The sequence below is a fragment of the Piliocolobus tephrosceles genome, chromosome 14 (genome assembly GCF_002776525.5).
Source record: "Piliocolobus tephrosceles isolate RC106 chromosome 14, ASM277652v3, whole genome shotgun sequence".
Taxonomy (NCBI): domain Eukaryota; kingdom Metazoa; phylum Chordata; class Mammalia; order Primates; family Cercopithecidae; genus Piliocolobus; species Piliocolobus tephrosceles.
In genome coordinates, this window is record NC_045447.1 from 46,775,515 (window position 1) to 46,789,311 (window position 13,797).

General features: G+C 43.0%; 1 protein-coding gene and 1 pseudogene across 5 annotated transcripts in view; one reads left to right on the top strand and one right to left on the bottom strand.

Annotated features, from left to right (window-relative positions):
* The window catches only part of NFX1 (nuclear transcription factor, X-box binding 1), an 86,033-nt gene that overhangs the window by 52,693 nt on the left and 19,543 nt on the right, over positions 1–13,797 (bottom strand). For all 4 annotated transcript variants that reach the window (XM_023203342.1, XM_023203341.1, XM_023203340.1 and 1 more), the window contains exons 6-9: positions 11,441–11,512; positions 8,834–8,973; positions 3,147–3,246; positions 2,849–3,066 (exon numbers count right to left, since the gene is read on the bottom strand). In XM_023203342.1, the coding sequence (XP_023059110.1) occupies positions 2,849–3,066; positions 3,147–3,246; positions 8,834–8,973; positions 11,441–11,512 (530 nt within the window). The remainder of the gene's footprint in view (positions 1–2,848; positions 3,067–3,146; positions 3,247–8,833; positions 8,974–11,440; positions 11,513–13,797) is intronic.
* On the top strand, positions 3,592–5,974 carry LOC111536817 (annotated as a pseudogene). The gene is made up of 2 exons (XR_002729824.1): positions 3,592–3,611; positions 5,282–5,974. The product of XR_002729824.1 is annotated as a transcription initiation factor TFIID subunit 10 pseudogene (transcript).

Genomic DNA, 13,797 nt, shown 5'->3' on the forward strand with positions numbered 1-13,797 from the left:
GCTAGTGCTGAACTCCTGACCTCAAGTAATCTGCCCGTCTCAGCCTCCCAAAGTGTTGGGGATTTCAGGTGTGAGCCACTGTACCCAGCCTCCAGAAACTTTAAATGGTTGATTTTTTTTTTTTTTTTTTGGAGACAGGGTCTCGCTCTGTCAGTCAGGCTGGAATGCAATGCTGCATTCATGGCTCACTGCAGCCTCAACATTCCCCGGTCAAGTGATCCTTTTGCCTCAGCCTCCCAGGTAGTTAGGACCACAGGCACGTGCCACCATACCCACGTGAATAAAAAATGTTTTTGGTACACACAGGGTCTCACCATGTTGCCCAGGCTGATCTCAAAATCCTGGACTCCCACCTCGGCCTCCCAAAGTGCTGAGATTATAGGTATGAGTCACCATGCCTGGCCTCGATGGTTGCTTTTTCATAGTTCTCCCCAGCTTTGTTTGTTTTACTGGGAAGCAGATATATGGGAGCTCCTCATGCTACCATCCTTAAAGTCGAACTCTATCCAGTCTCTTGTACTGAAGCTGTGCCTCTGGGATGGAAATTTCCTACTGAGTGGGATACCAAAAGACCTAAGCAAGCTTTCTATAGATAAGCTAGGTTTGAACAAACCTGACAGTCGTTGTTATCACTAGCCATAGGCTTGTCTCTGAGCTTCTCAGTCAACTCAGCCTATTTCCTTAAAGGTTTTCCATGATATCCGCTGAGGTATAGCAGGTACCCTCTTATCCCTTAACCTGGTCTTGTCCCATCCCAAGGTCTGTTGCTGCCAGCTACTACCCTTCTCTTGCTCAAGTCCTTTTGCATTGCCCATTTCACATTTCCTTCTTTTCTCATCACCAACAGGATACGTGAGTGCCAGGGTAGGATTTCTGGTCATTATATATGAAATTCTTATAAAATTGACTCATGTGCTTCCTGAAAGGGGATTTGATTTAGAAGTCATTTGATCTCCGTATCACAGACACATTTTCATGGCAAGCAGAGAACCAACAGATGATTGGCTTTCCTAATGCAGCTGGAACGTGTATTAAAATATAAGAAGAGAGTACTTCTCCTCTATACACAACTTTAAGGTCAGATTGAGAAAAAGGATTAAGTAGGGTGTTCCCACTGATTCACGCTGGCACTTGAAAGAAACGTGAACTCTTCTCTTTTTGATGAAATGGAAACCAAACCTAAAGATTCTAGCTTTACCTCAGAAGATACATGGTTAGTTTTAGAAATAACTTTCCTATTCAATCTCAGTTGCCTACTTACCATTTTTTCTGAATGCATGGTCTTTCAACACCCACTCAGGAGAGAAGTTGCCAAGTCATTGCAAAACTGCAGACATATACTCCCCAAAGACTGAGTCAGATAGGCTCAGTAGAGTATTACTTTGTATCTAATTCCAATGAGCTTTTTCTGGTTTCTATGTCCAAGTAATCAGAAGCCAAAAATCAGAAGAAAGGGGGAATCATTAAAAGCAGACAGGCAAACATACTAAAAGCACTGACAAGAATACAAACAACAAAAAGCTTCAACGAGCAGATACAACAATTCGAACTGCTCAGTGGTATGGGGCATTAGTCTGAGAAACCTCAGCAGGCCCAGGGCATCACTGTATTCAGTGTAATAAAGGAACTGGAGTTCATAAAAATGATGGCTCTGGGTCAATAAGAGAGAAATTACAACACCTTCAGTAACCTCTGTTCAAACATGAAATGTAAATTTTAGAAAAATATTCATCTGGCTGGGCATGGTGGCTCACGTCTGTAATCCCAGCACTTTAGGAGGCCAAGGCAGGCGGATCACCCGAGGTCAGGAGTTCAAGACCAGCTTGGCCAACATGGTGAAACCCTGTCTCTACAAAAATACAAAAAAAATTTAACTGGGCATGATGGCAGTTGCCTGTAATTCCAGCTACTCGGGAGGCTGAGGCAGGAGAATCGTTTGAACCCAGGAGGTGGAGGTTGCAGTGAGTCAAGATCGTGCCACTGCACTCCAGCCTGGGCAACAGAGCGAGAGTCTGTCTCAAAAAAAAAAAAAAAAAACCTCCGGAAAAAAAAAAAGAAAAATATTCATTCAAAATGATTTTGAATAGGTGCTATCCTCAGCTACATGGGAAACTTAGCTACACAGACTGACATTCTTGAATGATCTAAATGGCTGAGGTTTTACTGTACTTACAATTTTAGTTTTTTGGCCAGGTACGGCAGCTTACACCTGTAATCCCAGCACTTTGGGAACCCAAGGTGGGCGGATTACTTGATGCCAGGAGTTCGAGACCAGCCTGGTCAACATGGCGAAACCCCGTCTCTATTAAAAATACAAAAATTAGCTGGGCGTGGTGGTATGCGCCTGTAGTCCCAGCTACTTGGGAGGCTGAGACACAAGAATCATTTGAGCCCAGGAGTCGGAGGCTGCAGTGAGCCAAGATTGTACCACTGCACTCGAGCTGGGGCGACAGAGCGAGACTCTGTCTCACCCACAATTAATTTAGCATGTTCCTATTATGTGAAAATGCTTTTCAACACTTGCTGAACCCTGGATTGGTATAAATACATACGGCGTTCATAATAGTACAGGCTCCTAAGAGAAATAACCCCTATGGAACCATAACTCACCACAGTTGTCCAGAGTTAACAATAAAATACCTGAATCAGAGAGATCACTTGGGCAAATGTATGGGTTTTCGCAAGCATATTTTGAGAAGGAAAGAAAAAGTACCTACATAAATTTGATCATAATATTTAGAAACCTCTGATATTGTAACTGGCACTTACTTCCACGTTGCTTAAGCACTCACTGCTGCCAAACATTTACAATAATATTTTTAAAGCTTACTTTACGCTTACTAGTTACCTAAGGAGCCACAAGGCAGAGGCTTGCCGCACACTTTTCCACATGAAGGCACAGGGTCCATGCATGTTTTCCGACCACTACTTCCAAGTTCTAGCAATTGGCTGAGAGGAGTTTGGCCACAGGGGCAACAGCGCACCAGTGTGGGGAGCCGTGGGCATGGCTGGCAGGGCTGAGGGTGACACACTTGCGAACATGTATGGTTACCGCATTTCAAGTCCCTGTTAAGAAGAACACACTATTATATAATTGTTGCATAAAGTGCAGCTTTAGTTCAACTGAGGAAAATGTGAAACCTTACTTGCCACATATCTTTAAACAGCTGAAATCCCCAAATCCATCAGACTTTCCTACATCGGTTCCACATAACACATCTCGGGAGGTGCTGCCGCAATAGCATACTTGAAGAGAAAATTTCAAAAACAAAAAATTAGTAACATGTATGGGTTCTTAAAATATCCCAAATAATCTGTAAGAAAATACAAAACGCGGGCCCAGCACAGTGGCTCATGCCTGTAATCCCAGCACTCTGGGAGGCCAATAGAGTACTGATCAGACCTCATGCAGAAATAAGTATAGTCTATACAGCAGCTCTAAGACCCACCTAAGAGCTTTACCATAGGAAGAAATAAAAAAGGCCTTGTCAAACTATTAATATCTCATAATGCCTCTGCAGCACATTCCAAGAACAGCATCAGAGTGAAGCAACCTTTTAATTAAGAGAACACTATCTGGTCCATAAGGCCATGGTTGAACACCATTCGCTGTGAGGCTCCTGGGGGTCCTCTGGTGATGTTACAGGGAATGGACAAGCTAAGCTGGTAGTAGGGGTGGAGGAGCTCTCATCTGGATCTCCCATCCTCACTTCAACCCAAGAAGCACAGGTTTCATACTTTATGTCAGGGTTTACATAAAATGCTTGTAAAAAGGTCCCCGTTGCTAAAAAGCAATTTAACAATTGGCATGAGAGTATAAGCTCTAATGATCAGAATAAACACAGTATTATAAAAACATACCAAATTTTAAAAATCATGTATATAATAAAAATAAAATAGAAACCTTCTAATAAGGCATTAAAAATAATAGTCATAAAATAAAATCGTACACTAAACAGAACCAAAAAGTTTCACTGAAACATGGGAAAAGGAAAGCCTCAAATTATTGAAGATATAATTAAGACTTTTTGTTTTTGAGACGGAGTCTCACACTGTCGCCCAGGCTGGAGTGCAGTGGCGTGATCTTGGCTCCCTGCAACCTCTGCCTCCCCAGTTCACACAATTCTCCTGCCTCAGCCTCCCAAGTAGCTGGGATTATAGGGGCCCGCCACCACGCCCAGCTAATTTCTGTATTTTTAGTAGAGATGGGGTTTCACCATGTTGGCTAGGCTGGTCTTGAACTCCAGAGCTCAGGTGATCCACCCGCCCCAGCCGCCCAAAGGGCTGGGATTACAGGCATGAGCCACCATGCCTGGCAATAATCAAGATTCTCGACTTTTTTTTTTTTTTAAGACAGGGTCTCACTTTGCTGCCCAGCTGGAGTACAGTGGTATGAACACAGCTTACTGCAGCCTCGACCTCCCAAAGTGCTGGGATTACAGTGAGCCACTGTGCCTGCCTTGACTTTTTTTTTAATTAGCTGAATTTAAGATTCAAGGATTCTTTATTTTTAAAATACACATTCCACCTTTCAGTAAGTACATGCGCAATTTCTTTTCTTTTTTTTTTTTTGAGACAGGGCCTCACTTTGTCACCCAGGCTGGAGTGCAGTCATGTGAACACAGCTCACTGCAGCCTCAAACTCCCAGGCTCAAGCGATCCTCCCGCTTCAGCCCCTCAAGCAGCTGGGAGTACAGGTGCGTGCCAACACACCTGGATAGCTTTTGTATTTTTTGTAGAGATGGGGTTTTGCCATGTTGCCCAAACTGGTCTCAAACTCCTGGGCTCAAGGGATCAGCCCATCCTGGCCTCCCACAGTGCTGGGATTACAGGTGTGAGCCACTTCACCTGGCCTGTATGCAATTTCATCCCCCATTCTAAAACTCACTTGTTCATTTAATAAAAACTGATTTGATAAATTAATAAAGATTCAGAAAATACACTAAATATTTGTAGAATCAATGAACTGGTAAAGAAACCCTGGCAACTGGGAGCTTTTGCTAGTAGGCTTTTCTTTGATGAGTTTCTGCTCAAACAGAACAAAGGCTTTTTACAGAGCTAATGAATAGAAGGCTGTGAACAAAAGAATCAAGGGTCAGAAGGGGTAACAATAAAAAGAAAATTGAGTTCCTGATGAAAAAATCTGAGTAAATATTAAAAAGCTCTCCTAGGCACAAGAAACAGAAAAATGAGCAGGTGACAGAAGAATCAGGTAGAGTCACAGCTGGTTAAATAGTATTAAGGAACCAAAGGACCCTGTTGCCAGCCTTAAACCATTTAGTATTTTATCAACATATCAACCGGCGCCCCCGGTCTCGGCTCCCGCCGCGCTGCCCCCCAGCTCCGCTGCGGAGAACAAGACAAAGCCCCGCGGGGACAGCAGGCGGGCTTGGGGCTGGAACAGCTGCTGGGGACACGGGACCCTTGGCGGCGCGGGCCGGGGAGCCAGCTCAGCGGCGTGGGTGTCGGCGGGTGGCGCAGCACCCCCAGAGGGGGCCATGTCTAACGGGGTTTACATACTGCCCAGCGCGGCCAACGGAGACGTGAAGCTGGTGGTGTCCAGCATGCCTTTGGTGGACTTCTTGATGCAGCTGGAGGATTACACGCCTACGATCCCAGATGCAGTGACTGGTTACTACCTGAACCGTGCTGGCTTTGAGGCCTCAGACCCACGCATAAATCGGCTCATCTCCCTAGCTGCCCAGAAATTCATCTCAGATATTGCCAATGATGCCCTACAGCACTGCAAAATGAAGGGCACAGCCACTGGCAGCTCCCGGAGCAAGAGCAAGGACTGCAAGTATACTTTAACCATGGAGGACTTGACCCCTGCCCTCAGCGAGTATGGCATCAATGTGAAGAAGCCGCACTACTTCACCTGAGCCACCCAACCTAAATGTACTTGTCTGTCTCCATGTCCCCACACCAGCCTGTTTTCATAATAAACTTCATTGTGACAAAAAAAAAAAAAAAAGAAAGAAAGGGATCCTAGAACTATAATTCAAGAAGATAAACTATTTACATAGCCAAAATATTCTGCTAGATAACTAATGTGGAAAAACAAAAAGTCTTCAAAACTGGGTTTGAAAAATCAACTGAACAGAAACAAGGAGGAAGAGACTGGGATCAACACAAATTTGTACAAAAAAGACTTGGGTGATTTAGCTGAGTAAAAGCCCAATATGAATCAAGAGCTAAAAACAGCAGAAGCCAGGCATGGTGGTGTGCATCTGTAGTCCCAGCTACTTGGGAAGCTGAGGCAGGAGAATCTGCACTCCGGTCTGTATGACAGAACGAGATCCAAAAAAAAAAAAAAAAAAAAAAAAAGGCTTAGGATAGAGAGCTTTTCTACACTTCCTGCTAATTACAGATCCATATGACATAACAGATAATCAAACTGGGCACAGGCAACTCTTCATTCTCTTGAAGAGACTTAAAAACAGGGGCTGGAACATATTATCCCATTTTCAGCCTGGGATAAAACTTGAGGAAGCACTCACAGGCAGGGGTCAGGATTCACAACAGGCTTCAAGGCTTCCATTGAAGCCTTGAAGTTTTATTCCACAGAGAACAGACTACAGATATTTTAGTCTGGAAAATAATCAGGACACATTTAATCAGTCATCTGTCTCAATGAAAAATCTCAAGAATGTACTCAAAAAACACTGAGTTTTGAGCAATACTGGTTTTGGTGGATACCACAAGAAGACTGGCATTGCTGTGAACAATCTGGCCGCTTTTATTCTGAGACAGAGTCGGGTTCTGTCACCCAGGCTGGAGTGCGGTAGTGTGATCTCGGCTCACTGTAACCTCCGCCTCCTGGGCTCAAGTCATCCTTCCACTTCAGCCTCCCAAGTAGCTGGGACTACAGGTGCATGCCACCATGTCTGGCTAATTTTTTTTTTTTTGATTAGAGATGCATTTTTGCCATGTTGCCCAGGTGGGTCTCAAAGTGCTAGGCTCAAGTGATCCACCCGCCCTGACCTCCTAAAGTGCATAAGCTACTGTGCCCCGCCCAATCTAGCCACTTTTAAGAGGATGTGTGGTCTGTGAGCACATTTCACAGGGAAGAAATGAAGCAATCACAGCTGTTAGGCCTGAAAGGAAACACTGGGAAAATATATGACAGCTGATTTTGAACAACCCAGGAGGAACATGAAATGTAGAGAAAGGCAGACCAAGGAGAGAGTATATTTCAGGGAAGCAGATTTTGGCTCAATAAAAGAAAAAACTGGGACAATTAGAGTTGTATCATGACCAAACAGCCTACCTAAAAATACAGTGAGCTTTCAGGCTGTTTAATCAGCAACTGAGAAACTGACAACATTCACTTTGGAGAGCAAAGGGGGGATAACTGCACTAAGAGAAAATAAAATTAGATTCCTTTTTTTTCTTTTTTTTTTTTTGAGACAGAGTTTCACTCTTGTTGCCCAGGCTGGAGTGCAATGGCACGATCTTAGCTCACTGCAACCTCTGCTTCCCAGATTCAAGCGATTCTCCCGCCTCAGCCTCCAAGTACCTGGGATTATAGGTGCCCATCACCACGCCCCGGCTATAAAATTAGATTCTTCTCTCCCATTTCTAGATTGCAGTAATGGAGAGGAAGAGAAAAACTGAAAACATCAAAAACATAAACTTATATTCACAATTTAAAAAATTTTTTCTATTCATGTACTTTCTTTTTTCCCATTGATGTACAGCTAGGATACAATAAACACAAATATTTTACATATTCAGTTTTGATTGGTTTCTGATATCTTTTGGTAATTGTATACATCTGTGTAACTAACACCCAAAACAAGATATCAAACATTTCTATCAACCAAGAAACTGTGTGTCCCTTCCCCTAATTTCCACCACTAGGCAACCACTTTCTAATTTTTATTATGAAAAATTAGTTTTATATGTTCTTAGATTTCACATATGTTCATTTTATTATTATTATTATGTTTTTTTAGACTGAGTCTCATTCTGTTGTTCAGGCTAGAGTGTAGTGGCGCGATCTCGGCTCACTGCAACCTCTACCTCCCGAGTTCAAGTGATTCTCTTGCTTCAGCCTCTTGAGTATCTGGGATTACAGGTGCCCACCACCACGACCAGATAATTTTTGTATTTTTAGTAGAGACAGCGTTTCACCATGCTGGCCAGGCTGGTCTCGATCTCCTGACCTCAAGTGATCCACCCACCTCAGCCTCTCAAAGTGCTGGGATTACAGGCGTAAGCCACTGTGCCCAGCCAATTCATTTTTAAAAAGATTATTTTGGTCTTTCTAGGTCCATAATAATCTGGTCCTTTCAAGCAGTTACTTTTAAACAGCATTTTAAAATCTATTTAAATTAGATAGGCCAGGCACGGTGGCTCATGCCTGTAATCCCAGCACTTTGGCAGGCCCAGGCAGGCGTTATCACTTGAGGTCAGGAGTTCGAGACCAGCCTGGTCAACACTGTGAAACCCTATCTCTACTAAAAACACAAAAATTAGCAAGGTGTGATAGCGGGCACCTGTAATCCCTGCTACTTGGGAGGCTGAGGCAGGAGAATTGCTTGAACTCAGGAGGTGGAGGTTGCAGAGAACTAGGATTACGCCAACGCACTCCAGCCTGGGCGACAGATTGAGACTCATTTCAAAAAGTAAAAAAAATTATACAGGACAATGACCTATAACTGGTATGCAGGTAAAATAAAAAAACTATCTAAGCATTGTATCTCCAGTTCTCTCTACTCAAGGTCTTTCTGACTATAAGTCTGACACCAATCAAAGTTTATCAAGATAATCATTAATAAGGTTCCAGAAAAGAACACAACCATTGCTAGCTGGTGTGCCCACCACTTACCCTGGTTCAAAATGATCTGGCAAGGCTGGCATTGACCCCCATGGCACAGCTCAGCACATTGGTGCTGACCACAGTTCAAAATATTCTCACATGGGTTGGAACAGTGGACTGAGACAGCCTGACCACAGCGAACTGTGTGCCTGTGAAGACAATAGATGTAAAGACAGCATCAGTCTAAAAGTTCCTGCTGGACAACTAAATTAACACTGCGGCCCTAACTCTTCCCCTCAAAACCTACTCAGCCTTTCTCTAACTTCATTTCCCTTACTTTTTCCAGTAAGTCTCCCTCCTCCAATCCTTATTTCCTCAATTACTCTCCCCTTCTCCACTCTTTTTCTTCTTCTTCTTTTTTTTTTTTAAATAGAGACAGGGTCTCACTATGTTGCCCAGACTAATCTCAAACTCCAAGGCTTAAGTGATCTTCCTGCCTCAGGCTCCCAAAGTGCTGGGATTACAGGCTTGATCCACCACGCCTGTCCCACTCTTTCTTCTTTCTCTTCCTTTGTTCTTTTTATTTTCCATCCTGTCTTTCTCTCCTATTTTCTGAGTGGTGAAGAACTGAAGGCTATTCCTGAGTATTTGCTTTATGTGATTTCATCTGAGTTTCATGAAGTGGCATGCATAAGGAGAAAGAACGCTGGGGTGAGAAGTTCTTAGAAGATCTGGGTTCTAGTCCTAGCTCTGCCTGGAGCTTCCACAGTACTTCATAGACAGGGGAGAAGGACAGCTATCATGTACCCAGATCTGACACACTCAGACTAACAGCACAATGGCATTATTCTGAGACCCAGCACTTAGAACATACTATATGTGACTTTGCTTCCGGGTAGGGAAATAAGCTAATTCTAGTTTTGTTCTAATAAACATCCCGATTTTGCTGAAAGAAGGATATAAGAAAGTCCTTTTTTTGTTTGTTTATGTGAGACAGAGTCTTGCTCTGTTGCCCAGGCTGGAGTGCAGTGGAGACATCTTGGCTCACTACAACCTCCGCCTTCTGGTTTCAAGCAATTCTCCTGCCTCAACCTCCCCAGTAGCTGGGGCTACAGGCGTGTGTCACCACGTCAGCTAATTTTTGTATTTTTAGTAGAGACAGGGTTTCACCATGTTGGCCCAGCTGGTCTCGAACTCTTAACCTCAAGTGATCCGCCCACCTCGGCCTCCCAAAGTGCTGGGATTACAGGCGTGAGCCACTATGCCGAGCCGGAGAAAGTACTTTTAGACAATTGTCTTCAGGTCTCTTTCTAGGGTAATGGTTAAGCACTTGCAGTCTACTCTCCTGCAAGAAGAGTTTTATCTGATCCCCGACTCTCAACTCCATATTTTGTTTTTAAAAGTCACTGTTATATACATAAATGATCAGCTTGCAGTACTTGACCTAATGGCCAACACTGGCCTATTATGCTACCATTCTGCCTAGCACCATGGCTAACATTAACCCCGTGAAGTAGACACTATTATTTCTACTTTATGATAAGAAAAATGAGGTTCAATGAGACCAAGCAACTTGCCCAGAATCAACAACCAGTAAGTGACAGAACCAGGATCTGACCTTTCCGAGTCAAAACACTTACATGTAATCTCAGGCCACATAGCTATCCTCATAAGTTCAGTAAAGGCTAAACAAATGCACCTCATTGAAAATCTGCATGATTCATCTCATCCTGTGGTTCAGAAATCATTTTAAGATCTTACTGGGCCTCAGAGACACTCCACAGCTATCAGTGATCCTTGTACTAACCACGTAGGAGACCTTGTATTATAATGGAACAAGGGTGGGCTCTGGAGTCACCTATTCTTTCATTCAACAATATTCATTAAAAGATTCCTAGATGCAAGATACTGTGCTAGGCACAGGAAACTGGTCCCGGCCTCCTCGACCTTAACAGGCCTGGGTTCAACTCCTGGTTCTGTCACCCACTAGAGAGGTTAAAAAAAAATCCTTGTCGACTGAATGCGGTGGCTCATGCTTGTAATTCCAGCACTTTGGGAGGCCGAGGCAGGTGGATCACGAGGTCAATAGTTCAAGACCAGCCTGGCTAAGATGGTGAAACCCCATCTCTACTAAAAATACAAAAATTAACCGGGTGCGGTAGCAGGTGCCTGTAATCCCAGCTACTTGGCAAGCTAAGGCAGGAGAATTGCTTGAACCCAAGTGGCAGAGGTTGCAGTGAGCTGAGATTGTGCCACTGCACTCCAGCCTGGGTGACAGACCGAGACTCTGTCTCAAAAAAAAAAAAAAAAAATCCTTGTCACTTTGGTATTTTACCTGAAATAATGGGTAGTCTCACAATCTCACTGTGTGTATAATTTCTTAATCACTTACAAGATTACAAAATAGGGTCACGGGCAGCACAGGGAACTACTATAGAAAAGTACTATCCGTGGTGCTTTTGGTCTCTCAAGTTGCCCACTTGGCTCTCTTCCAAGTTGTACTTTCCTTCTGTCCTCTCCTTCCTGTTCTAAAGCTTTAAGAAAATAAATAAATAAAGTACTATTCATGCCTACCATTTATTTGTATCTACCTACTATTCTTTTATTTTAGAAATTCACAAGTCAATCATACAAGTGAAAACTGAGGTCTTCTTTAGAGTGCAATTTTAACTTTACCTGGTTCGTCCACATTCACATGTTTTTGTCATAAAGGCAGGGCAGGGTGGGCAGGGTCCTGGATGGCAGAGACTGAAAGAGAAAGGTTTCACTGAATAAACCACAGCCATGTATCCACCAAATCCGAACAAAGCTGTCCTAGCTGGGTCTTATTGTGAATATGGCAACAAATAAATCTACTCTGACATGTCTTTGTATTTGTTTAAAGTTGATTAAACTATTTGAACAAAGATATCAACTGTACTTTTATGTGCAAAAAACTGACATCATTATCACCATAGACTATTTAACCACAGAAGTAAATCCCAAGTCAAAATACTGGTTATATTTGGGTTTGAGAGTCAAAGATGACATTTTCAAATATGGTCTTGGTCCACTTACAGCAGTGTATGGGGATAAAAATAGTTTGCTACTCAGGTAAAGGCAGAATGGCTAATAGGGTCCTGTAGAAGATCAGAGTCTAAGCAAGGTAATAGAACTCACATCTACTGGGTCCATAAGAAGTACAGACATACTCTTCATCAGTTATTGAAGTAATAATCAGGCACTGGGCTAACAATGGAACAGTGAAAAGAAGGCTGACATGAGGGGAGGCATGCTGGTGGGTAACATGGAGAGAATGAAAGAAAGGGGTCATACAAAGAACTGGGCTGAGTGATATGCTATAGGTCAGAATTAACCCTCTGAAAAATGCTTTTTTTAGGAGCTATATTATAGAGACCAATAGAAAAAAGTTACAATATGGAATTTGTATATTCAAATAAATACTGTCCTCTTCAAAGCAGACACTTTGGCAAATTACACAGCGGTACAGAAATACCACTACTTAAAACATTTTGGGAACTTCTACGACAACTGTCTTTGGAGTAGGAGGGGTATATTCCAGGTGGCAAATCACAACCCTTTGGGAATCAAATGCCAATCGGAGCCAAGACAAATGAATCATATGGGTGTGACAGGACTCTGATTCATTGCTAGTGAAAATGTAAAATGGTATGGCCACTTTTAAGACAGTTTTGCAGTTTCGTACAAAACTAAACATAGTCTTACCATACAATCTAATAATTACACTCCTAGTTACCTAACTGAGTTAAAAACTTATATCCAGGGCTGGGCGCAGTGGCTCATGACTGTAATCCCATCACTTTGGGAGGCCAAAGAGGGAGTGTGCTTATAAAGTGCTTTAGTGTGCTTATAAAGTGGTCTGGCTGGAATGTTTAGTTTCTGTGAAACTCCTAAACAAGCTCTGATAATTCCTAAATAAGGTTTAAACATTGAAAACAATATAGGAACAAGTGTCTAGTTTTCTAAGGTGACTCATTCTGATAGACAATACCCATAGGAGACATAAGTTTAAGCATGTTTCTTTAAAGATGAATATCATTATTCAACAGCTATATTTTACATATACCTCAATCCTTTTGGGTGAAACAATTTTCATTGCTTGTCAGGTGTGGGTGATTCTAGGTTATTTCAAATATCCCAGAAGCCGAGACTCAATCTCAGGTTTTCTTAACTTTTAGACTAGAGGTTCACAACACTGGCTATATATTGGACATGCCTGGGGAGCTTTTAAAAATATAGATGTTCACACCAGGCATGGTGGCTCACACCTGTACTCTCAGCACTTTGGGAGGCTGAGATGGGAGGATAGCTTGAGCCCAGGAGTTTGAGGGTGCAGTAAGCTACGATAGCATCACTGCACTCAAGCCTGGGCAACAGAGCGAAACCCTGTCTCTATGGCTTTTGAGCCCTAACAAGTGTAAATGAGAGAAACCAAAGCTATCTTGGCGACCAGAAAAGTGCTACTGGGGAATGGGTTTCAGCAACCTCTATGTTGCTGAAAGTAAAAGAAAGTTCCCAAGTGTGAGAGCTCCAGAGCCACAAAAGAGCAGGAGCAGGTTTCAAAGTGTTCTTTTCTTTCAGACATGGTGCTGATCACGTGATCTGCATCAGTTTTCATCTCTGGTAGTCACGAAAGCTTTGGAAAAATAGTCCATGCAGAGGATTAACTTATTATTGAATTTACTGAAAATGACACCTAATGGCAGGAATAGCTTAAGTCCTTCCTAAGGAAGGATCTATGCGAGCAGTCAAAGAGAAGGAGGTATCTGACTGCCCAGCAGATCACAGGCCATGCTGTCTAGCCCAGTCTAAAACAGTTCTACTCCCACTGACATTTCCCCAGCACCACCACCATGCCTTGATCACAGGGCCCCTGGTCCAATACTATCCCTGCTCCAAACAGTAGAAACACCAAGATAACACTCCGATGCCTCCTTTACTCTTAGACTTGGGTACTAAAAGTAAGAATTGTCATTTTTTGATCACTTGCCAGAGTCTCTACCGAGCCACAT